The sequence below is a fragment of the Glycine soja genome, chromosome 12, assembly GCF_004193775.1.
Source record: "Glycine soja cultivar W05 chromosome 12, ASM419377v2, whole genome shotgun sequence".
Classification (NCBI taxonomy): Eukaryota; Viridiplantae; Streptophyta; class Magnoliopsida; order Fabales; family Fabaceae; genus Glycine; species Glycine soja.
The window spans coordinates 43,949,581-43,976,318 of NC_041013.1; the positions used below are offsets into that span (position 1 = coordinate 43,949,581).

General features: G+C 32.2%; 2 protein-coding genes across 5 annotated transcripts; both read left to right on the forward strand.

The window, feature by feature from the left end:
- Window positions 1-2,989: 2,989 nt before the first annotated feature.
- On the forward strand, window positions 2,990-10,222 carry LOC114380233 (protein CHROMATIN REMODELING 35-like). Of its 3 annotated transcripts, none has more exons than XM_028339233.1 (7): window positions 2,990-3,153; window positions 3,234-3,312; window positions 4,400-4,917; window positions 6,144-6,338; window positions 7,071-7,223; window positions 7,701-9,433; window positions 9,869-10,222. In XM_028339233.1, exons 2-7 carry the CDS (start codon window positions 3,264-3,266, stop codon window positions 9,870-9,872), a joined length of 2,652 nt encoding a protein of 883 aa, XP_028195034.1. In that variant the 5' UTR covers window positions 2,990-3,153; window positions 3,234-3,263; the 3' UTR covers window positions 9,873-10,222. The 3 variants fall into 3 exon arrangements, with proteins under 3 accessions (XP_028195034.1, XP_028195036.1, XP_028195035.1); XM_028339235.1 differs by having other exon boundaries at window positions 4,400-4,911; XM_028339234.1 differs by having other exon boundaries at window positions 3,258-3,312.
- A 6,804-nt stretch (window positions 10,223-17,026) lies between these two features.
- Window positions 17,027-26,483, forward strand: LOC114380252 (RNA-binding protein 28-like). Of its 2 annotated transcripts, XM_028339259.1 has the most exons (20): window positions 17,027-17,205; window positions 17,826-18,018; window positions 18,124-18,184; window positions 18,850-18,886; window positions 19,573-19,703; window positions 19,844-19,939; window positions 20,029-20,134; window positions 20,368-20,501; window positions 21,027-21,166; window positions 21,952-22,002; window positions 22,090-22,172; window positions 22,276-22,330; window positions 22,415-22,529; window positions 23,572-24,070; window positions 24,148-24,361; window positions 24,456-24,526; window positions 25,172-25,340; window positions 25,441-25,570; window positions 25,658-26,373; window positions 26,404-26,483. In XM_028339259.1, exons 2-19 carry the CDS (start codon window positions 17,920-17,922, stop codon window positions 26,341-26,343), a joined length of 2,877 nt encoding a protein of 958 aa, XP_028195060.1. In that variant the 5' UTR covers window positions 17,027-17,205; window positions 17,826-17,919; the 3' UTR covers window positions 26,344-26,373; window positions 26,404-26,483. The 2 variants fall into 2 exon arrangements, with proteins under 2 accessions (XP_028195060.1, XP_028195059.1); XM_028339258.1 differs by having other exon boundaries at window positions 25,658-26,483.
- The last annotated feature ends 255 nt before the right edge of the window (window positions 26,484-26,738 follow it).

Consider the following 26,738-nt stretch of genomic DNA (forward strand, 5'->3'; position numbering starts at 1 on the left):
CTACCGGAGAAGGATGCTAACAGGTAAGGTTTGACTAATAGGGAAGAAATATTTTAAGAATTAATCAAATTATAAAGTTATATAATATTTTAATTATTTATCACATAAAATAGTTATTAGTTAAGAGTAATAAGATTATTGTCTCTCTTATCAAAAAACATTTGTGAAAAATTAGTTAAAATATATTCTCAAGAAACCTTCCTTTCTTTTTTGAAAATGATACTTTTAAAATAGGTTAAAAAAATAGAGTGGAAATAAAATAGTTAAGTTTTAAAATGACTCTTACACCCTTCTAATATGAAAAGTTTATAGGAGTAAAAAGGACTTGAGGAATTTCAATTGACACATTGATACAGCAGTGCGTGGTATCCACCTGATTGAGAGTTAATTCTCTCATGTTTTTTGCTGTAAGAACTAAGAAGTGTGTCTCCATCATTTTATTTCAATAGTCAAAACCGAACAAAGCCTAAAGTTAGGTGGGTGTTTTAATTTGATTGTTTTCTTGTTTTTATTTTTATAAAACAGAAAACGGTGATGAAAATGTGTTTGATTAGATTTTAAGAACATTTTTAATAAAAATGAAAATAGAAAATAATCAGAAGATGAAAACAATACATTTTCATCTTCAGCATACCTGTACCCTTGTACTATTTATTTCCATATTTGCAATTTAAAAAAATAATACTGTGATATTTCTATTACCATCTTTAATTATTTATCATATTAATTAATTTAATAAAAGTACTATGATGTTTTTATTGATGTAAAACTTTTTTTTAACTTTAAAAAGTCAAATTCTCACCTCTCTTGTAAATATTTTTGTGAGAAACATCATAAAGAAAAACATTTCAAGAATCACTATTTTTTAGTTGTGTTATATATATATATTTTTTTAAAAAAAGCAAATGAAAAACACAAGCATTTCCGGTACTACCATACTTTCAAGAATTTTAAAAGAATGTTTCATAACCTGTCAAAGTATCAAAACTTTATAAAAATACTTTGAGATCTCACCAGAAACTAAAAATACTCCGATGGTTACCAAAAAATAAAAGGACTAACATTAATCTACATTAACCAATAAAATTTATTAGTGTACAATATATAATTTTTCAATAATTCTAAACCTTTCTCTTCATAATCATTATACTTTATTTTATAAGCCAGATACTAATACATCTTACATTTTTAAGAGATTAAATATATTTACGTATGTATTTAATATTTTCTTTATAAGATAATACAATAATTTGTAAAATAATAAATCATTATTCATAGTCTTTTGGGTAGTTAATGGTCAGTTATTAAAAAGTCATGTAACTTAGGAAAAATATTAAATACTCGGAAGAAAAACTATTAAATGCTTATTCTTTTATTAGTAACATTAAATGCTTCCGAGGATTAAAGTAATGATAAATAGTTAATATTAGAGATTTATTTGATTAAATAAATATTTATATTGATTTTTTTTACTTTAAAATACTAATGTGAATGCGCTTAACATTTTCAAAGACTAATATGGTAGATCATCTTAATTTTTTAAAAACTTTTTTGACATAATTTGTTTTTGAAAAAATAAATTAATTATTTTGTTCTTTCTATTTCTAAATTAAAATATTTAATTTTCTTATTTTTCAAGTATAATAGGAGTTGAAATCATAACTTTTTTATATTTAAAGATAATGTAATAAACAATCAAGACATGAACATGTTTTAGTTAATTTTATAAATATTATTTTATATGTATCATTAGTTAAAAAATTATTAATTTTTAAAAATTATAAAAACTTATAACTTAAAAATAATATTTAATATATAAATATTTTAATTTTATTTTATATCATTTATATATTTTTATTTTAAATATTTCACATATTTTTATTTGAATTTTACCAATTTATAAATAGTTTCACAAATTAATATATTAATTTATTTTATTATACGGATGACTTTTATTCTAATAATATAAATCAATATAATTACATCAATCAATTAATATGCAAATTATATAAATTATGTTGATTTTATTTTAATATGGAAATTCGTTTTATTCTAATTATATAAATTAATAAAATTTTAATATTTAACTTTTTTGAAAACTTATACGTTAATATTTTTTTAACTATCAACATTATTTAGTAAATAATTTTTTAATACTAATTATATAAATCAAGAAATTTACATAAATTAATATTAAATTATGTATATAAATTATTTTATGTAATTAGAATTATGTACATTTATTTTTATACATAAATAATAGAAATTTTATTTTAATTATGAAAAGTAAAGAATTTTAATTTTTTTAGATGATTTAAATATTATTTTATATTTACTTAATTTGTATAAATTACATAAAATAATTTTAAAAAATAATCTATATATTATTTTATGTATTTTTTAAAAATATAATAAAATAAGAACAAATCTTTTTTAATTTAAATTAAAACAAAATTTTATAATAAAATCAAATGCATGTAAAATTAAATATTTTGATTTTATTTATAATTTTTTAATAAAATATTAAATATTTGATTTTAATTTATAAATTTTTTATAATTCATAAAAAAATTAATAACTTTTAAATGATTATAAATCTAAAATAATATTTATAAAATTAACTATACAAAGTGTGTTAAAGTTTTGTTGTGTTTTCTTTAAATAAAAGACTATAAGTTGAATTTCTTATGTATTTAAAATTATAATTTAGCATTTTTTTAACCTTTGCACTTTGTATTCAGTCTGCGTCATTTAATGTGTTTACTTGTTTATTTAATGTGTCTTTAAATGAATAAAAAATAATTCAATGTGCCTTTTTAAAGAAAAAATAATTTCATCATGGATGGCACCGTTTCAGAGAATTGATGTACTTGACCCACGTATATCCAGTGGCTAGATTTTGTACACTTTAAATCCAACGGCTGAAATCTGTCACGTGAGGTAGTTTCTTCCATCATAAGCACTACAATTTTTCACACCAAATTAAAACTCCGTCATTTCTTCAATGTTTTTCGCGAAACGTTACAAAGCGAAAACCCAAGACCTTCACTCTCACTCTCACTCTCAAAGAACAGAATCATCAAATTTCTGAACGCTTTCGCTCTTAATTCTCAAACCCATTTCATCTCTTCAATTGCTTCCTCACTCGCATAGGTAACTAACCCTCATTCTCTCTTCTTTTCTAAAATCTCTATTCAAAGAAGAAAAAAAAAGCATTTATTTTTTATTTTCAGTTTATTCAATTCATTCATTGATAGTTATCGATGGAGTCCGCTGATGATGTATCTGCTTCTAAACGCCCCCTACCAACCGGTATGTTCATTATTTCCTTCTCAATTTTTTCTTCTTTTTTTTTATTTCAATTTTTAAGCAATTTTTATATTTCAAATTTGACATAAACGTTGATTACCAGGTACATTATTTCCATTTCCAGTATCATTTTCGTATTAATCTTTTGCACCTTTTAATCAATCGAATTTTGTGGATTATTTGCATGTTGTATGCGAAATTTGTGGCCCTTTAACCTGTTTAATTCGTTAGTCAATCTGTCTTTTTTTTCTTTTTTTGATTTTAGGATTTAATCTGAATAGAAAGTGTTTGATTTCTTTAAAAAAAAATTGTGTGTCTTAGTTTATGTGTAGTTTATAAATTATAAGGTTCTATGAGACCATTTGTGCTCTGCTATTGTGTAGATGATGTAAATATGTAATGTAACTTTGTAGGGTCTGTATTTGTAACCCTTGTTATTTAGTAAAGTGCTGCAACCCTTTTTGTTACTGCCTGCTGATGCAAGAGATTTTTACATCAATATCAATCACGGCTGTTCATCTGTTGACTTGGAAGTAGTGATGTGTGGTTGCAAAGACAATCTGTCATTTGAGTCAGTCTTTGTGAAATGAGGGTGTTGGTGGAGGTAGAGAAGTGAAGAAGTGAACATACTTGACAATTTGCAATGGCATAACCCCCTTGTGTGCTTAAATAGAATGAGAGAGGAGGAGGGGAGGGGGGGTTTAGAATTCTGGGGTACAAGATGATGATTGGTTGCATGGACATCATTTGGCTTGGGCCGTACATTTACCTAATGGACTACATATCTTTTCTGCTAGAAACACAAAATGGTGACTCCAAACATTTTATTTCATTTTTTGAATTTACTTGGTTTGATTTGATTAATTGCTGGCTGGATTTGAAATTGCATCAGTCTGTGGAGCATCATGCTTGAGTCCAGTTGAAGTATATATGCCTTGAGAATATTTGTTTTTGCTATTGTACTACTTCTACTATGTTTCCTCTGAACTGTTGTACTTAGTGGATAATGTAGTTTTTCCCAATACTCATTATATAACACTTGAAGGATATCTGTAGTTTCACTGAGTATAGTTTCATTTTCTGAAACCAGGATTTTCCCCTGGCCCTGATGGACCGAAAAGACTGAGGTTATCTAGTGATAGCCTGCCATACCCAGCATGTGACCAAATTGAACCAAAGACACCTAAGATTCCAAATGTTGTTGACTACAGCAATCCATTTGCAATAACTGATATTTTAGATCGTTTAGAGAATGGAAAGTTTGGAAGTGTCACAAAGGACATAGAGGCCCTTATAGCCCTAAAAATGCAAATAATGGGCCCTTACTTTGCAAAATATCCCATACTTGTTAATCAATTATTGAAAGTGGTAACGCATCACGATGAAGAAACTCCCAAGTTGGAAAATCAACAAGTTACTGGTTTGACACATCAAAGTGTCATAGATTTGGAGGGGGAATACACTGAAAAGGATGTTCCTGCAGTACCAAATACTGTTGTGATTATTGATTCAGATGAGGAAGATGATAGAGATAAAAAATCTGTCATTCCATTTCATGAAGTTGTGTTGCCAAGAAAAGTTGCACCATCTCCTGCATTGAAGGTGATTGTAAGTTTTTTTGGTTTTCCTTGTTTTTGTAATTATTTTTTTATATGAATACTGAAATGATGGATGCTATTGTGCATGAGCTTTTATTTGGAATGTATCAGTATTCAGTAACATGCTCCATCTAGGGATGATTCGACAGAACTATAGCATTTCATTGTTACATTTTGTGGGAGAAGATTCTTGTAAAATTATCATTGAATTAGTTTTCTTGAATTCTGTTCCTGTCAAATATGTTGCCTTACCTTTTGAATATTTACAAAGCAGATTCGTTTGGAGATGGAGAGGCTATAGCTACTACTTAGTCTGACATATATTTGAGAGATGTGGTTTTTATTGTTTTGAAAGATAATTGAATATTTTATATATTCATCATCTATATATGACCAATTCAATATGTTTGTGTTTTACTTTTTGGCATATTATGTTGCATTTCTCTAAGTTGTTGCTGAATTTCTTTCATTGAACCATTTATATTTTTTTACCTTGTTTCTCAAGTATATATATAATTACAACAAGATGATTACCATCGTATCAAATTCTCTTAGCTTGTTTTCTTTAGACATATTAGTATTGATTGAAGAATTTTGAAACATGAAGTATATATTCATTATATTGTGAAAAACCCTCAATCCCTTACTTTCTTAACTTTGCATAGCCCTCTTAAAAAAATAAGCACTTAATTTTAATACCTTGCTAAGTTTCACAGAGATGTGACTTTTTTGCACTGTAGTCTTAGTTCTGTAATCATTGTATGTCTTGCTAGACTTGAACGTTCAGTTGCAATATGAGATTTCCTGCACTTTTGGTCTTTTACTGTATTTTTGGTAGTTGGGCAAGTGATAAGGTTGAAATGAAATATGAAAATAATGGATATATCTGGATTTATATTTTATCTAAATGACTTGCTATTTCAACTATTTTTTGTCTTTACTCCTGCTATGCACACATTAATGTTGAAAGATAAAGAGTGTGTTTTGAATATTGTGTAATCTTTTAAAATTTGAATTACTACATCTACACTTGGGTGGCTTCTGTTGTAAGCTTTTGTGTATTTGGATTTAAATTTGTAGCAACTTTTCATTACAAGATGCTCCTCACCAAGCAAGATAAGGCTTTTGTTGTTAGTTTGTTTTCATGAGAAGATGCTTGTCTTTCTACTTGTTCTTGTTCTTCATTTTAATGCAAGCTGTTTCACTGACTATTCTATGTGTAACAATGCATCTTAGGGGTATCACACTTACCTGGGAGAAAGCAACGATCTAAAAATTGAGATAAATATGGCTGATAAAGGTAATAACACTAGGAGCAATAAAGGTGTTTATGTTGGTGTACAGGGAGAGGAAGAAGATAAGGCTGATACTGAGGATGATGGTCTACAAGATATTTGGAAGGAGATGTCAATGGCAATAGAATGTTCCAAAGTATCGTACTTTAATTTGTTTTTATTTTTCAATAATAATAACTGTCTCTGCCAAGTAGTTTATCTCCTATTCATTTGGATGATTTTTTCATTTAATTTAATTTGTAATGCTTCCCTGATATCTACACGTTAGTTTGAGGGTTGCTAAGAAATCACATTTTTCCTAAGAAGATAAGGGGAAAAAAATATAGCAGAACAGACTAGTGTGGTGAAAATACCCATAGATAGAATTATGGCATAGTTCCTTGTTTAGGTGGGGTTGTTACTTGCTAACTAGATTATTCGTTGATTTATGTAGACAATTGTAATGAAATTTGTACAAGTAGGTTATTAATTTTGTTTTTGTTTGATATATGCTGAAAATGGTCTTCACATTTCTATCAGCCCAGCTTAGTATCAGCTGTTTATGTGTATTGCATATTCTAGATGTACAGTAGTTCACTAAATGCACATTGAATGTAATTTTATGTGCTGAAATCTTGTGTGTTATAGCATACAGTTATTGTTATTGGCATCCAGTATATTGCTCTCTGACTTAATCTTTCTATGCTATACCTTCTGTATGCATATAACATGTAAGGAACCCATCACATGTAAATATCACGTATGCTTTTATTTTCTGCTTAGGTAATTTAGCCTTATGTACATTATTTCTTACTTTGAATATCTGCCCACAGATAGCATTTTTTAGAGATCCTTTGGCATTGATTTATTTTAATTGTACCTCTACTAGGATGTTTCTGAGGATCCTGAGCCGGAAGAAGAAGAGGAGGAAGATGATAATTGTGATCATTCTTTTGTCTTAAAAGATGATCTTGGCTATGTTTGTCGCGTTTGTGGGGTTATTGACCGAAAAATTGAAACCATATTTGAGTTTCAGTACAAGGTTAGACTGTAGTTTCTGTATTTATGCTTTTGTTTATAAATCATGATTATAAAAACTTATTGAATGTTTTAAAATTGTTTTTTTAAGTATGGAGCTTGAAAGATGTACAAGTTGAATGTTTGACCAGGGCATAATGATATGACAAGTGAATAGTTAAATTTTTCTATACTTATTTTGTTAATGAAACTCTTGTGATAATTTACTTTTTCTCATACCTCTTGCTGGGAGATGTTTATTTTGTTTGATTCGTCTTTTTTTTCTTTAAGGACTCCTGAACCTCGTTATTAACCAAAATAATATAATAGCACGTAGACCATTATTTACATCATGTGGGTTTAGTTGCTTTATAAAAACAATGCACACTTCATAATTCTCATGATATATATTCTGGACTAAGATCAAAGATTGGTAGATTACTTATAGCTGTGGCAGGAAGCATTCAATTTTTTTTTAATTATCATATTCATTTTATTGAAGGTTAAACGGAGCACAAGAACTTATGCATCTGATTCATGGAATTCCAAAGGAAAAGCAGATGTATTTGGAATTAATGTTGCTGAAGATGACCTCGTAGTAACTGATATCGCAGCACATCCCAGACACATGAAACAGATGAAACCCCATCAAGTTGAAGGATTCAATTTTCTTGTTAGAAATCTTGCGGGTGACCATCCTGGTGGGTGCATCTTAGCCCATGCTCCTGGATCTGGGAAAACATTCATGATAATCAGTTTCATGCAAAGTTTTCTAGGCAAGTATCCTAATGCAAGACCTTTAGTGGTGCTTCCTAAGGGAATATTGTCAACATGGAAAAAGGAGTTTCAAACATGGCAAGTTGAGGACATACCTTTATATGACCTTTACACAGTGAAGGCAGACAGTAGAAGTCAACAACTAGAAGTGTTGAAGCAATGGATGGAGCAGAAGAGTATCCTTTTCTTAGGATACAAACAGTTCTCCTCTATTGTTTGTGATAACGGGACCAACAACACATCTTTATCTTGCCAGGAGATTTTACTCAAGATTCCTACGATTCTTATCTTAGATGAGGGACACAATCCTAGGAATGAAAATACTGATATGGTACAGTCACTTGCCAAAGTTCAAACGGCTAGAAAAGTTGTACTATCAGGAACCCTTTATCAAAATCATGTCAGGGAGGTATTCAACATTTTAAATCTCGTTCGACCAAAATTTTTGAAGATGGAAACATCAAGGCCGATTGTGAGGCGCATTCATAGTAGAGTTCACATACCTGGGGTGAGAAGCTTCTATGATTTAGTAGAAAACACTTTGCAGAAGGACACTGATTTTAAAAGGAAAATAGCTGTTATACAAGATTTGCGGGAGATGACGAGCAAGGTACTTCACTATTATAAAGGAGATTTTCTTGATGAGCTTCCCGGTCTTGTTGATTTTACTGTGGTGCTCACTCTTAGCCCTAGACAGAAGCCTGAAATTCAGAAATTAAAAAAGCTATCTAGAAGAAAGTTCAAGATAAATTCTGTAGGCAGTGCTGTCTATCTTCACCCCAAACTTAAACCACTAGCAGAAAATTGTGGTGAAAATTCTACATCTGATAATATAATGGATGATTTGATAGAGAAACTAGACATGAGAGATGGTGTGAAGTCAAAATTCTATTACAACATGCTAAATCTGTGTGAATCAGCAGGGGAGAAGCTTCTAGTTTTCAGTCAGTATCTGTTACCTTTGAAATATTTAGAAAGGTTGACTATGAAATGGAAAGGCTGGAGTCTTGGAAGAGAAATTTTTGTAATCTCAGGAGAATCAAGCTCTGAGCAACGAGAATGGTCCATGGAAAAATTTAACAATTCTCCTGATGCCAGAGTCTTCTTTGGCTCAATCAAGGCATGTGGAGAGGGTATATCATTGGTTGGGGCTTCTCGAATAATTATTTTGGACGTTCATCTCAATCCATCAGTTACACGTCAAGCTATAGGTCGTGCATTCAGACCTGGCCAGATGAAGAAGGTGTTTGTGTATCGTTTGGTATCTGCTGATTCTCCGGAAGAGGAAGATCACAATACTTGTTTCAAGAAGGAATTAATTTCAAAAATGTGGTTTGAATGGAATGAGTACTGCGGTGATCGAGCTTTTGAAGTTGAGGCAGTTGAGGTGAAAGAGTGTGGTGATCTATTTCTTGAAAGTCCACTTTTAGGGGAGGATGTAAAAGCTTTGTATAAAAGGTTAGTGACCATCCTTTCCCTTATTGCATATCATATGCCCATCTTTAAGATTTAAGATTAAAAAAAACTATAGATGCCTATCTTTGTACAAGTTACATTTTTATTATAATTTATAAACATTATGGGAAGGAAACAAATCAGAAGGTTTTTCCCTCATTACTAATTAGGAACTACAGACAGTCAAGAAATATTTTGGATAAAATAATTTTGTAAATGCCTATCTTTTTACAAGATCATTTGTTGATTATGTCAGAAACTGGTTTGGTTTTCAGTATTTAGAACTTTGAGGAGACCTTAACTTTACTGATTGTTCCATGGTACCTGTTTAAAATCTGTTTTATATTTCAATCTGGTTTTCTTTACTTGTTGCTTTGTGAAATTTGTGATTCTGGTTTGTTTTCAGTGGTATTTATGCAGTTTTGGTGTGTGTTCCAGGTGATCAAGAGAATCAGAGTCTGCTTATCCATATTACAGATCGAGAGAATCAGAGTTGACTTCTGCAAGCTTGGAATCCTCTCTCCTTTATCTCCATGTCTTGTACCTAAATTTCATATATATCAGCTTTAGTGCTATACTTCATGGGCATTATTTTTGCTGTTACACTATATTACTATACTGAGATATAACAGGTTCCATCTAGATACTTCTGCTTTATAAAGTCTATGAATTAGCACAATGAACTGTGTACATATATATGGCAAAAGACACGCTATGTTATTGATGCTGATTGGTTCAAGTGGTTCATTGGAATATCACATATAGTGATCGAGTGAGATCCTTGGAATATCACACATGTTGCTCAATTTGAACTGCGTAGATACGGCATTTCACAGTGATATATTTTGTCATTGGTTGAATGGTTTTTTAATTTTCTTGATCTAATTTTCGTGCACTGCTGTTTTGTAAGACTTTGTTTGCCCATTCAATTGTTAGCCTTAAAGGCTTTTTGAGATCACTGTTGAAAAAAAAAAAAGGTACACCCGGACATAAACAAATGAGTATGCCTCAATTTATGTCTGGGGAAGCCAGTGCCAGTGTTTTCAAATTCTCAACCAGAATAGTACCAACTTTTCTCTACCTTCAAAACCATGGCCTATGTTGGATCCACATTTATGACTCTCTTACTTGTAAGTGGAGTCCCTCTCAAGAGTCAAGTCACAAATGGGATCCTCTCAATAGCCATGCTTCTCTCTTTCATATTCCTTGTACTTTCTGTCAATTTCACCATCATCATGATGGCCGCTACTAGGCCCATATTAACTAGTGTTGTTAGTTAGTTTGTCTTAGCTTTCAATTAGTTATGGTAGTTTATCTATCCAATATGAGTTATGACCTTGTGTGTTGGGAACGCTGTGAACAAAGTTTCATTGTTTTAACCCATCCAATGCCATAGGAACATAAATAACATAGGAATAATATACAACTAAAAGATTTCTCGTCCTTGTTCTGGAGTGACAAAAGTGGGTACTTAAAATTTAAAAAAAATTCAAGCTGAGTTATGCCCCTTAATGTGAGAAAATGTAAAATTCAAGCTTTGAACGTTCTGCAGTCTCAAAATCCTTAGTATGTTCTTGCAGCACCATTAGTAAATTTAGAGAAATGACTAGTATACAATGAATCTAACACTTCACTATCCTATAATGTGGCTTAGATTCCTCCATACTTCAGTATCCAGAGTCTTGCTAAGAAACTTCCCATCAATTGTACGTATGAATCTAAATGTATTTCAAGACTTGGTAAAATAAGTTATAGTTTACACCAAGTAGTCAACTCAAGAGTCTTTGTAGGAATTAGGAAATTTCTCGGATAGTATATGTCATGAGTCTATAAGTAAACTCTTTCGAGAAGTGTTTCTAAATACATATGCTATCTCGATTAAATCAAAGATTAAGAGTGTGTTTGGATAGGAGAATTTAAAATTCTGAGAAATTTAAAATTTTAAGAATTTCAAATACTTCAATTGTAATTCTTTTATTTTCAAAATTGTGTTTGGATAAAAAAAATTAAAATTATGAGGGTAAAAAGAAATGAATGAAAAAAAGAAGAAGATATGATTGGTGTGCTAGTTATACGTGTTCCTCTACACTCACATCCGGTCTATGTTCCACGAGCTCAGACGGTATTTTTTGAAGAAGACAGTAAGAAGAGAATTTCAATTTCTCACCTTTTAAAAGAAAATTAAAATTTCATATTTTTAGTTGTTTAAAATTCTGTTTTAAAATTCTAAAATTTTAAATTCTTTAAAAAAAATATCCAAACAATGAATTCTAAACTACAAAAATTCAAATTTTCTGATAAATTACTTTCCTCAGTTAAAATTCTCTATTCAAACACACTCTAAAAGAATTAGAAGATTAGTTTCACAAAATGAGTTATGTTGATCAAGAAAATGATTCACTGAGCGTTCTTTATGAGTTTTCTTTGAGTAATGTATCTGAGTTAGACACTCTAACAGGGAGAGATCCTCTTTGATGAGGACATGAACAAGAGTAAGGGTAAGGATTCACTTGAAGGACTTGGAGGACCAATGACAAGGGCTAGAGCAAGGAAAGCCAAGGAAGTTCTTCAACAAGTGTTGTTCATACTATTTGAATACAAGCCCAAGTTTCAAGGAGAAAAGTCTAAGGTTGTGAGTTGTATCATGACCCAAATGGAGGAAGACTAAATGACACCACTTTGTCTCAATTTTAGAGTTTTAGAGTGTTTAATTTGTCTAAATAATGACCCAATTCTTGTAAAGTTGGTTGACCAAAAATATATTTTTGGTTAATCAACTAAAAGGGCTTTAGTTTGGTTTAGTTCAAGTTGTAATAAGGACCCAATTGGCAACCTAGGCATCAGCCTTTTGGGAGACCACATGGTGGCTGACTTGATGGCTGTTGGGGATGACTTTTGGTTGCAACAATTTGAGTTACACTCAGCCATGAAGTTCTTTTAATTCCCTAGGTTAATGACATTAAGTTCTTTTAATTCTAGGTTAGTGGATCATTACTAAAATCTGATGTAAAGCTTCTATATAAGCTGAACCATTTTATCAATAAATACAAGTTGAGTTTTATTCAAAAAATTAGAGTTTATCTCTTTTATCTTAGTGAGAGTGATTCTCCTAAGTTCTTGAGTGATTCAAGAACACCCTAGCTATATCAAAGGACTTTCACAACCTTTGTGTGTTGCCTTTACCGAAAAGAGTGATTTTTTCCTCTTTCATCTTCAACCTTGTTTCTTTAAACCACAATTCTAGAAAATTCAATTTTTTCTAGAATTATCTCGTGACCATAACTCTCGTTTTACTCGTTCAAATTAAATGATTCTTAAGCCTAAATTAAAATTCAAAACGAGACCTTTCACCTCGTTTTGGAATCACCTCATTTGGAGTCTTATAGCTTGAGTTATAACCATTTCTGTTTTTCTGTTCAGCCACCACTTAGCCTACGTTTTTTTTACCATCTCATTCATCCATTTTATGCCAAGACCCACCTTATTAAGGCCCAAGAAATTAGCCACTTCCCAACCCTGAAATCTTGCTAATTTTTCATCCTTTTCTTAATCAATTTCCGAATTTTCCATCAAGGTTTAATCCTAGACGATCCTAAGTCAACCTTTGTGCAATGAAGTTTCATATGACTCTTATCCTACACAAGCATTCATTAACAACCGTCACTCTTATCCTACACAAGCATTCATTAACAACCGTCACTGAAACTCCCTTACACATATCAGCCTTACTTGGCCACCTTGATTTCACCAAAACTCTTCTAAGACACAAACCTTAACTATCCCTTGAGTTGGACCGCTCCAAACGCACCCCTCTTCATCTAGCTTTTGCAAAGGGCCATATAAAGGTTGTTCATGTATTGTTGCATTGCAAGCACGCGTGCTTGATGAATGATCAATATGGGAGAATCCCTCTCCATTATACAGCTATGAGAGGACGAATGGAGATAGCAAGAGAGTTGATTGGAGCAAAGCCTGAATCACTTATGATGCTTGATGGATCAGGTAAGACTATATTGCACCTTTGGGTTGAATAGAATCACTTGGAGACCCTTAAAACGTTAGTGCAAGTGGGAGATGTCAATGAATATTTTCTTAACTTTGGAGACTCTTATCATGGGAATACCATTCTCCATCTGGCTTTTATGTTGAAGCAAATTGAGGTATATATGTTATTCCCCTTTCTCCATTTATACTAATTAAGTGCAAAATTTATTTTCCTTTTAATAATGCTAAGTGGTTGTAGATAACTTTGAAAAAGCAAGTGTAAGTAACAACAAAAAATATTGCGAACACCACTGCTATAAACACCCCTAAATAAACTCTAATTAAGTTAATTAATTTCCTTGTTGCTAAAACAATTCTTAACACCAAAGAATTCGAGATTGACCAATAAAAGTGGAACTAAAGTAGCTAATAATGAAAAATGAGAAACATTAGTTAAGAATTACTTCAGCAATAACGAAATATATTGACTTGACTTGACTTTATATCACAAATTGTTAAATCTTACTTAATGTATGCATGCTGTGTTTTTAGACTGTAAGGTACTTGCTTTCGATATCCAAAATAAGAGAAGAAGCAAATATTAAAAAGATGGGTTATACTGCTTTGGACATGCTAGAGCACGGTCCAAAGGACACGAGAAGTCTTCAAATACAAATCATATTGATGGATGTTGGCTTCAAGAACAATGAAAGGAACCAACTAGATCACCCACCATCAACAACAACCTTAGCCATTGTTGTCCCGTCGTCGATGACAATTGATCCAAATGAAAAGTATTGGAGCAAGTTTTTGAAGCGTGTGAATAAGTTCTTACAACTTAAGAGTAATAGATTGGAAGAAATGAGAGGGATGTTGAGTTTGATATCCACAATGATCTCTAACTGTGACCTTTGGTGTTGTAATGAACCTGCCAGGTGTTAATAACACATATCAATGTTGATTCTTAATGAGGCGTTCTTCCAAGAAGCAGCTACAAGTTTCTTAAGGTTCAACACCATCCCTTTCGTTGCATCACTTAGTGTTACTCTCTTGCTTGTAAGTGGAGTCCCCTTGAAGAATGAAGTCACAATGCAAATGTTATCAATAGGCACAAGAATCTCTCTCACATTTCATGTGCTTACTTACCTATTTGTCGTGCCTTTGAGCCCACATATGCAGTTTGGGAAAATCTTATCTTTGTCATTGTCTTCGCTTGGACTTTTTAGGGTAATCGTTTTATTTACTATATCTGATGTAATAGCTTGGCTAATGGAATTTCTATAACATGGTGCGAAGGGTCATAATTGTTGAATTGCTGGGAGGTTCCTAGTTTTTTTTATCTAACGCCACTATAAGAACTATGTTTAGTATGTGAAAATCCTAGTAGTTAAATAGGGGATAATCATTGAGGTATCTCATTACACTAAGTTGATCGTACTGAAATTCTCTCAGGTGTGCTAGTGCCTCGTGTTGGATATACTACAAATTTCATTAATTAATTTCAAAATCCAACCACTATGTGATTCCGTGCGAATAATTTTTTTTTCCAATTTATTTGATGAGAAATGCTAGGAACACATATCCAAACACACTATTTTAAATATACTTTTTCTTATTAGTTGAAATTTATTGAAAATAACAAAATTATGTAAGTTACGCATCATATTTAATGATTATCTCTTCTTATTTTTTAATTTTTAATAAATTTTAACCAATTAAAAAAAGTGTCTTAAATATTCCCTTTGGACTAAACTGAAATATAAGGGGAGAAAACTAATTCACACCCATAAAGAAAATTAGTTAACATTATTTAATTTTGATAATTTCAATTAAAAAATAGGTTAAATTAGGTTTTTGGTCCCCTAATTTATTATTTTAGTTCAATTTAATCCTTTAATTTTTTTCTAGTTCAATTTGATTCTCTAATTTTTAAAAATGATTCAATTTAGTCTTTGTGTTTATTTTCATTTAATATCATCATATTTGTGTCCATGTGCCCACTTAAGGGAATGACACATTATCTTCCAGCACATAGATTCCACCCTTAACAATTTTGACTGAATGAATGATAGTGACTAAATTGAATTATTTTTAAAAATTAGAAGATTAAAATAAGAAAAAAAATAAAATAAAATAGAGGACAAAAAATGTTTTAACCAAAAAGTTTTTTCATTTCCTAAAGTACCTTTTACATTAATTGTGTAGGAAAAAAAAAGATAAAATTGTTGAAAATAAATGAAGAGTATTTTGGAGATACAATCAATAAATAGGAAAAAATTAATTAAAAATTATATATTTTAATCCAAAATGTTTGTTGCTTATATTTCAGTCCAAAAATAGTAGTGCTGTTTTCGGGCCTCTTTATTTGATTCCTTACAAAATTGGGTAATTACCAAATTTTGTTTGGAGCTCATTGGGAATTGATTTTGCCATACCATAGTTCACAGTTGTTACCCATTTTAAATGCAATATGTACACTTTTTTATGCCTTGTATTAGTTCACATGGATTCTTAAGCATAAAGATTACATACGAGACTGTTGTTGTAATTGTTCTAACCGATTTCATTGAATAACTATAATGATTTATCAATATGGCATCAAGTTGGCTAGGAGGATGCAAGTGTATCACCATTGCCCCAAAGAAGTTAGTGCACATCGGAAATGCATCCATATATATGCTTAGTTGTGCTGTGTATTTATGAATAACAAGTAGAAATAGCATCATTGATGATTAAAAAGTCCCTCGAAGCCTTCTTAGAAGGAAACACCTATTGGTTGCTACTACATTTACTAAAGAAAATGAAATAAGATATATCCCTAAGTTGTCTTAAGCTTAGAGAGAAAGAATATAACTTGTTGAAGGGGGATATTAGTAAAACAAGTTAGCATTAACCCTTTTATAGCCTTGATTATAATCCAACCAGATGCACACTCATGCTAATAAAAAGTCCCTCCAAGCCTTCTTAGAAGGCCCATTATTTCCATTTGTGTTGAGTTTGTACCTCCCAACTGCAGGATCATAATTTCTTCCCTTTTGAACTGAAACTACAATGCTTAGAGTAGACACATGACTATATTGATTAGAGAGATACAGAATAATCTCACAAACATAGGATGATGAATTTGTTGATTCCAATTTGAAATCTGCCCATTGTTCAAGCCTACCCTTTGTTGATGAAGGACCCGGTAACACTGCCATGTTTTGCATATGATCCAACTTAACTCAAATTCTCAATATCACTTCCAATCAAACCCAACAACGGAATAATTTTTAATTTTCATACTTGCCTCCCCACCCCCCAATTGTTAAATCCTGCTTCTCCTTCAGCTTCCTCCAATGCTCAGATATGGTAGATTTGTTTTTAAAAATAATAACAACAAATCAACACTGTTAGTAAACAAAAATCACTACCCGGATGACGTCATCTTAATTGAAAGAAAAAAGATCAAATTAGTATATTTTTTTTTAAAAAAATTGAGGATTAAATTAAATTAAATTGAATATTTTAAAATAATTTGAAGATGAAATTAATAATTACAATTATTTAAAATTTCACCTTGCACCCCTTTTTAATTTCAAAATTAAAATAGTTAAAAATCAGAAAATACCCTACCCTCGGTAGTGACAGTGAGTGAGCCTCCCCTGTTCTTGTTTGGTTCCTAAAAGGCTAAAACCCTAACTCAAGGCTCCCTAAACCCAAGTTGAGGCCTTTATTGCAACCTCACTTTCTCCGCACCGCAACCTCTCGCAGCCCCTTGCGCTTACTCGCACTCACAACCTCTCTCTCAGGTTCGTCTCTCTCACAACTTTGATTTCTCTCCCCTAAAGTTTGACTAGGGTCTTTTCATAGGGTTTGATTTGGGCTGTGCGTGTGGCTGTAGCAGAGTTAACTAGTTCTGTGGTTTATACTTTCTTCTTGTCTTGCATTCTCTGTGTTTGTGTTAATGCTCAAGTTGTTGGACTTTCAATTGAGAAATATAACTTTGTGGCATATCCAAACAGTGAATTATAAAAATCCAAGAATTCTAATTGTTGCATTTAAATCTCCCTGAATTTTAAATTCTCCAAAATTTTAAAATGCTCCATCCAAACACATGGTTAGGTTTATTGGAGATATTGGTAGTGCCTTGAACTTTAGATAGTTCCCTTTTTGAGTTCACATTGTTTGTGATTTGTCTAAATTTTCCATACAGACTACACGGTATAAGATTGAAATAACTCATTGTCCTGAGTATCATACTTTTGAGTTAGAGATGTCAATTTTGGTTCTGAGTTGTATAATGGCAACAGAACGTAAAGGAATTGGCTGATTGGAAATTTTCTGTTATAATATTGGTCTAAATAAAGTATTCACTGTAAACTTTGCTCTCCACTTGAAATTTATAATGCATTTTATTAATCTCCTACAGCAAGTTGCTTTGACAAAATCAATACCACTCATTTTAAGAAGTCATATATCCCCGTGGAATTTTTGGTTGAGAAAAGAAGAAGGTGTGAAGAGAGATGGGAAAGAAGAACAAAGTGAAGGAAAATGGAGGCAAAGAGCATTGCTCCTCGACACTTTTTGTCTCCAACTTGCCCTATTCCTTTTCCAATTCTCAGGTATTCTTTATTCTTTATTTTCTCCTCTTTTTATTGTTTTGTTGGTTAAAAGTGTTTTTATTATTCTAATATTTTTTAAAAACTTTTTGCAATAAATAAAATCAGTTGGAGGAGACGTTCAGTGAGGTTGGACCTGTCAGGCGTTGTTTCATAGTCACTCAGAAAGGTAAGGGTAAAGGGAAAAGGCAAAATTTACACCCAGTTTTTATTTTTGTGATGACTTTATTTGTGTACAGTGTCTTTTTTATTTTTCCTTTTTGAATGATGAATTCATTTTATATGTACATAGCTTCTGGATTGTTTGGATAAAATGTATGAAATTTAATGCATTTTGCAGTTTATTTTATTGGGAGGATAAATGGTTCTGTTTCTGCTCTCTACCCTTTTGAACACAAGTTGGTGGCTGTTTTTGTTTGAATTGACAGACTTAGTTATAACTTATAAGTGAGAATGTGGTAATTTTGTTGCATCATGTTTCATGCCCAACCCCAAAGCTATATAATCTGAGTTTAGTAGTAGTATTATGGTTGTTATATATGTAACAGAATGCTAACTTGTGATACTGGTACTGCTGTGCTAACATGGTTCAATTTGCCTTCATGTTGGGTTCACTGTTTGGGTTCTTTGTGTTGTATATTACTATAAGCATTGGCTGTGGAACTGGAACTAATAAATGCAATTTCAGCTAGCAACTGATCACTGATGTATATTAATTAGATGCCATGTATAAAATATATGTATGTAGAGACTGAAGACATAAGTGAAGCATATATTTTCCTATTTTCCTATGTATATTTTTAACATCTTTTATCCTTGTTTAATGATCCACAGGGTCAGCCCAACATCGTGGTTTTGGTTACGTCCAATTGTGAGTTTATTTCTTCTTCCAAAAGTTCAATTTGTTGTCGTTGTTGTCTTTGGTTGATTGGTTGTCTTACCAGTTTGCTTACCATGTCACTTTTCTCTTGCTTTCCTCTTGTCTACTTATTGAATCTCTAGCTTAGCTTATGTTATTATGTTCTCACCAGTTCTTTTGTTCTGGTTTCTTTCTTATGCTTTGACTATGGACTCATTCAATTGAAGCTACTATTAAGTATGAATACCCAGTAACCAAGCGAAAGTTTCTCCTTTTTGGAAAATGCACACTGGTTGTATGGATGTTGAAATATCCTCAATCGAAATATGGATTGTGATATGCTATTCTATCTCAGTAAACGTCTGTGATCTTGCCACAAAGTTGCTAATAAAACTTGAAGCACTGTGATTTACGAAAATCACTCAAAAGGATATCAGTGGGCAAACTTTTATAAAATTTATTCTAGATATGCTAATTGCCTAGTGCTTCAATAATATGATACCTGTTTCTTTTGATGGTGACTCTGCTGTATAACTGTGTTGTTGTGGTGATTGGTAAATTAATCCATGATTAGAATTTGTTTGTTGACTCTGATTTTATGTAAAGATAGATATATGACTCTTCTGTTTCACCTTTATTAGAATTAGAATTTGTGACTTGGCTTTTTCTAGTTTTGTATTAATTGTTGTCATCTCCAGTGCCGTCGAGGAAGATGCTAACCGTGCTATTGAGCTGAAGAATGGTACATCTGTTGAAGGCCGGAAAATTGTAGTGAAGCATGCAATGCCTCGTCCTCCCTGTGAAGAACGGCAATCAAAACCAAATAAAGGTTGATACTATATAATTCTGATTCAGTGTACTGTGATGTTTTCATGATACATGTCTGAAAGATGTGTAAATGGTTCTAACCTTGTCAATATTCTTCTTCCTTTCTTCTCTGTTCTCCCTCTTTCTTTTGTAATGTTATAGAGGGCAAGACAGATGATCTCACAAAGCCAAAAGACGATGATGAAGACAGCACATTATCTGGAGCAGAGAAGAACGTTTCAGTTTTGAAGGAAGAAGGTTGAGAATTTGTTTATACAATTATTTTTATAGGCTTCTCATTTATATGTTCATTTCATTTTTTTACATGTATTCTTTTTCTTGTATAGAAGTACAAGTCAGTAAACAAAAAAACATGAGGAAGCCCACAGAAACGAAAAAATCAGCTCTCTGTGATGATGTACCAGATGAGGGTAGTTGCTCAGAAAAACAGAGGTTTTTACTCTTCTCTCCTTTTCTGCAATTGTATTTAATCCAACTTTTTTAAACCAGTTAGTTACCAGAGAAATAAAAGAAAATCCCTGGAAGCTGATTTTAACAGGGCTGTGTTTAAGTGGAAATGACTAATGAGATTATCTGATTCCAACTTATGGATGTTTCTTATGTTTGAATGCATGTTTTGTATCTAATGCTGTTCCTTATTGTATTTTTTTTTTCCTTTTTGACAGGGTTGCTAGAACTGTTATATTTGGTGGTCTCATAAATTCCGATATGGCTGAAGAAGTTCACGGCAAAGCTAGAGAGATTGGCACTGTGTGTTCAATTAAGTACCCTCTTTCAAGGAAAGATCTCGAGCAACATGGTAACTGTGGATTTGATTTTTCAGACCTTGATATATAATGCTAATGAAATAGATTTAAGTTTATTTAATGGTTTGATATGTTAGTTATATTAAAAAAGGTATAAAAGGATCTATTTGTTTTTCTTTGTGGAATAATTTTAATAGGCTGTATTTAACTTTCTTGTTGGGTCAGATTTTACCAGTGTTGTGTACTTGGTGTAAAGTCATCTTGTGGTTAGCATGTGAAGCTGATAATAATGTAGATTTGCTCCTGTCTTGTACTTGTATATGTTCTTGGTCAGTTATCAATATTATTGTTTTAATTTTAATGCTAAACCCTTTTTTTTTTAAACAAACATTTAGTTGTATTGTATCCCATGTAATCATCTTGAGTACTGATAAGGACATTTGAAGTTTGTTCATCCGCTGAAATTGTCAAAGATATGGCTTTCCATGTTCTTCAACAAGATTAAATCCATTGTATTACTTGTTTAAAGAGTCTTTATCCTGCTTGGGATGATAGGGGTCATTATGGAATTTTTCCAGGTCTCCTGCAAGATGGATGCACTTTAGATGCTTCAGCTGTGCTTTATACAAGTGTAAAATCAGCCCGAGCTTCTGTTGCAACGTTACATAGAAAAGAGATAGGAGGGGGAAACATTTGGGTGCGCCAACTGGGTGGAGAGGTAAAGTGCTTGTCATAGAACTCACCAGAGTCAGAGTATAATATCATCATGCTCCAGAAAAGAATCGTTTGTATATGAATAACTGTCAGCTGTGAGAAGCTTTACCATTTTGTATTCATATACTCTAACTTCTTGCTTTTTGTCATAAAATTTGTATTATGTTGTATCTATTGAATGCGTTATTCACTTTCTAGAATCCGAATATGATAAAAACCCTTTTTCTTTATTTTTTTTAATGAAAAAGTCATTAGTAGCTGTAAGTTCTTTCTGCCATCAATCATGACAATATGGCATGCATTGTCTTAATATAAAGGAAGTTACATAACGAGAATTTGTGATATGTGCTGCTTCTTGAGGCTTGATAGGATTTTCATTTGGATTCAGTTTTAGTCTGTTTTCCATGTTTGTGTAGAAAAGTATTTTCGTAATTGTTGTCTCCATTTTTGAGTGTCTAACTCTGATACATGAAAATCTGTTCTATGAAGTAGTAGTTGTGGGTAAAATGTATGTACCCTGCCCACCATTTGGAAGTCTATATATAGACTTAGAAGACAATTTTCAGCCTGGTTGGAATGCATTTAGTAACTGTAGACTGTACTTTGTCAGAATCATCTAATAATCTATTAGGTGGTGGAAGATAGACTTCATTGTGTTTATGCTCTATTGTGTGCTTTTCTTCTATTGATTTTCAATTGTTTGTAGGTGAAGTATACTTCCCTGTTTTCTGAGTATGATCATGAATGAGATATTAGTTTCTTAACAATTTTTTGCTGTATGTGGGTCAGGGCTCCAAGACTCAGAAATGGAAGCTTATTGTCAGAAACCTTCCTTTCAAGGTTTGATGCATAGAGTTAAAAAACATGAAATAAGTATTGTTTGGAGGACTTAACTTCTTCTGACTAGTTGACTAAACATGGATGCAGGCAAAAGAAAATGAAATAAGAGATATGTTTTCATCTGCAGGATGTGTGTGGGATGTATTTATTCCACAAAAGACAAACACAGAGTAAGTTCATTTTTCTTTTCCTTGACTTCAAGAGTTTCAATATACTATTATATATAATGCTTTCTTACACTGTTTTTCTTTTCCCCTCTTCTCCTGTTTGCAGTCTGTCTAAGGGTTTTGCATTTGTAAAGTTCACCTGCAAGCAAGATGCGGAAAAAGTATGAACTGTTACCAAGGTCTTACTTCACCTACTGTTTGTGTTCTGAAATAACCTGCATATAAGCTGCCTGTTTCTGTTTCAGGCCATTCAAAAGCTCAATGGATCAAAGTTTGCAAAACGACTCATAGCTGTTGATTGGGCTGTTTCAAAAAAGATATTTAGCAGTGATACAAATAATGCTCTTGCCTCAGAGAAAGGTAATTTTTGTATTCAGTGAAATTTGAAAATGGCACTGCCATCAGCCACTCATATCCATATTTGACTTGAGCAAAGTTATGTAGGTTTGCTATTTTCATTGTAGATCTTATTCATCTTAATTTAAAAATTCAGTATGTTTGATATTGTTGCTTGCCATGCATTGCTTAATACTTGAGGATGGATTGCATAATCAGTTGAAAGGAATGAAGTGCTTTTGGCTTTTAAATGCGTAAATGTATACTTACTTTTAGTGCTCTCCTTTATTACCAATTATTTCATAGTACTATTTTTAAGAGATATAAATATTATTTTTAAAACTTTTTGCAAGGTTACTTATCTATATCTTAATCAAGTAAAGTATGCTAAAACATGGTGATTGTAAGTGCTCTACCATTAAAATAAAAATTGGGATTAGTCTCACCACTGTTCACCTGTTTGGGTAGATTTGGTGTTTAACCTCATTTACCATTATGCTAGTCAGCTGTTGGGTAGATTTGTGGAATAGAAAGTTAGTGCCTTTTTATGTAATGTAGCTCACTCTTTACTATACTTGGAGAGTAACTGAGTATATGTTATAGAATTCTTTATTGAATTATTAAGTGACTATAATTGGAGCCAGGCTGTTGAGTTGTTACAAACTTATGGTATAGAATTTGTTGGAGAACATTGGATGGTGGCATTTTCTGAAATTTCGAAATTGACCAATAGGTTGGGATTTGGTAACTATTTCTATGTTGAAATCAAAGCTCATTGCTTCTTTTTTAGCCTTTGAAATTTCCCTGGTAAATTGTGTATGTCCCTTTCTATGTCCCTTTTCATGGCCAACAAATATATAACATTTGAAGTATTGGGTCATTTTGAGTTATGCTATTCATGTTATTTGTTGAGAATTTTTTTCATTATTGTTCTAGTCTTCAAATACACCGTCGGTGCTTTACATAAGTGTCACACTTTATCTTTGTTCTATTTATTTTAGTATGCTAGAAACCTTCATTTTAAATCTGAACTATGTAAATAAGACATTCTTTACGATTTCCTTAGGACAACAAAACATGAGTGATGAGGATAGTACCGATGAAGATTTTGAGCTTGTTGATAAAAGATCTGGTCAAGGAGATAGTGATACAGACTACTCTAGTGCCATGGAGGAAGAAGGCACCCCTCCTGAAGATAATTTTGATAAGGAAGCAGACATTGCAAAAAAGGTTCTTAACAACTTGCTTACATCCTCGAGTAAAGGAACATCTGTAAACAATGATTCTATGTTGATCAAAGAAAACAAGGGATCAAGATCTGATGAAATTGTTAAGGATGCAGATGAAAAAGCATCTAATGAGTCTGAAAAGGTTTCAGGTGTTTCTAAGCCTGAAATTTCCAGCAGAAACAGCTTATTAAATCCTAAGGGAACAGAAGATGATTTGCAGAGAACAGTTTTTATAAGTAATCTTCCCTTTGAATGTGATAATGAAGAAGTGAAACAACGATTTTCTGGATTTGGGGAAATAGAATATTTTGTTCCTGTTCTCCACCAAGTTACCAAGTATGTGCTTGAGTGTTATTTTCTGTGTCTGTATTTCACAGGGCATTATTCATAGTCTCCTTTTACTTTCTATGCAGGCGACCCAGAGGGACTGGTTTTCTAAAATTTAAAACTGTAGAAGCAGCTAATACTGTAATTTCAACTGCCAGGGCTGCTTCTGGGATGGGTATTTTATTGAAGGGTAGACCATTAAAAGTTTTGAAGGCTTTGGATAAGAAATCAGCACATGACAAGGAACTGGAGAAAGCAAAAAATGAGGTTCATGACCACCGCAATCTTTACTTGGCAAAGGTTTGTTTTTTCCTTTGTAACTGATGTGGAGCAGGCTGTTGATGCTTGATATTTAATAGGGCTAACATTTGCATGTACTGCTATATTGTAATAGGAGGGACTTATTCTTGAGGGAACTACAGCTGCTGAAGGGGTTTCAGCCAGCGATATGTTAAAACGCCTAGAGTGAGTATTTTGTGGTTTGGAGTGCTAGTGGCATTTATTATAATTTTAACTCACATCTAATTGGTTATAATTGCTATGGGCAGCACTTGAGTAATTGTTTTTTTAATTCACAACTGTTATATGGTTATAGACTACTGTATGCTGCATTTGAGGGACAAGTCATGTATGGTTCATGTCAAGTTGTTGTGGACAATTATGGTTTTTTTTTTTAATTCTCCCTATATTGTGGTAATCCTTTTTTTATCTGTGCTACCTTTACGTCATTTGAACTTTAGGAGAGAAAAAAGCAATTGTATTGTATTATTCTCCTTGTTTTCTTTTCATGCTTAATAATTTTGTTGAGAAAAATCACAAGATAACAAGAAAAGGCCCTCTCTTGAAAAGCTAGGAAGATATAATTTCTAATACACCAAAGATAATTCTTGCACAATTTTGTGCAAAGATCCACAAACAAATAAAATATGAGCCATAGATCCACAATCCAATTTCAAATATCATTACTGTTCAAAGCATAATATTCTGATTGCCCTATTGTATGTTGCATTTGATCTTATAAATCTGGTGGTATAAATATTATCTTCCTGCTCAAGTGTAATTTCTTCAGCTGGTGTTAGTGTTCTAACATTATTTATGGAAATTTCATAGGTTGGAAAGGAAAAAGAAGACAAAGCTTCAATCTCCCAATTTTCATGTTTCGAGAACTAGACTCATTATCTACAACTTACCTAAGTCAATGAATGAGAAAGAACTCAAGAAATTTTGCATTGATGCAGTTGTCTCTAGAGCTACCAAGCAAAAACCTGTAATTCGGCAGGTTGGTTAAGTAGATCATGACTTGAAGTTGTCAATTATTGTTTCTCTAAAGGCTTAGGAACGCCATTTTATATTTTCAACATTATTTGTATACTCTGCAGATAAAGTTTTTGAAAAATGAAAAGAAAGGAAATGTTGCTCAGGAGCGCTATTCACGGGGAGTTGCCTTTGTTGAATTTTCGGAGCATCAGCATGCCCTTGTGGCTCTGAGAGTTCTTAACAATAATCCTGGTGAAAACCATTTCTTATCTCTCTGGGAGTGAGACTTTTTGTACCCTCATTTCTGTTTAATCTAATATTGTCTTTCATTGAATACAGAAACTTTTGGTCCCGAACATCGGCCGATCGTGGAGTTTGCTCTTGATAATGTTCAAACACTTAAACTTCGGAAGGCAAAGCTACAATCTCAGCATCAGACTCCTCAAGTTGACAACAATGCCATGGATAATGACAACCCTGGCACAGTAGAAGGTTGCAAGCCTGTAAAGGACAGAAAACGAAAATCTCGAGAGCATGACGAACCAGCAAAGGAATCAGTACTGAATACAAATGGTGAATCGGGTGTTGCAGTGGCAAATGGAAAATCCCCACAAGGACACAAATCCAAAAGACAAAAGGGCAACAATAAGAGTAAAAAGGCACTGAAAGAAAATCGAGAAGCAGCCTTGTCCATGAAGCCAAAGAATAACGAAAATGGCCATAACAATGGTGGTGCATCACTTGAAGGTCAAAACACTGCCACTGACTCTAATAGAAGAAAATCAGGGAATAAAGATGATGTGGGGTTTAGAAAAAGAAAGATGCAAAACCAAGAGCAAGAAGCTGGCCAAAAGGTTTTAAAGAAACGGCTTAAGAAGAATAAAGGTTCAGTAGGGAAGGACGTAGTAGACAAGCTTGACATGCTTGTAGAACAATATAAATCCAAGTTCTCACACAAGGGTTCCCTAGAGAATGATGGAGAGAAAAGACATTCAAAACAGCTTAGGAAATGGTTCCAATCATAGTTTACTATTTCTTGATATGAATTTTGTTACTTATATTATTTTTTGACTGCTTCCGATAATTTAAGCCATGTGACTTTATTGCTCCTTTTTTTTCTCTCCGACAATAATTTAAAATTTAAGTGTTTAACATTTTTCTGGCATTTTTTGTTATGTTTGAGGAATGTGTGTGCAAAATATCTAAATCATTTTGTGGCTAGATTATTTCGAAATAGTTAACATTGGTCAAAATTCATGAAAATTTAGTTGATTAAGTGTTTGATTGGTTCAACCAACCAATCATTGCATAGAAAAATTATTTTGTGATGTATATATTACTCAACCTTTTTATTTGATTTATCTCTTTCACTTATTAATGCCATTATGACTACATTTATTTCATTTGTCTCTTGTACACC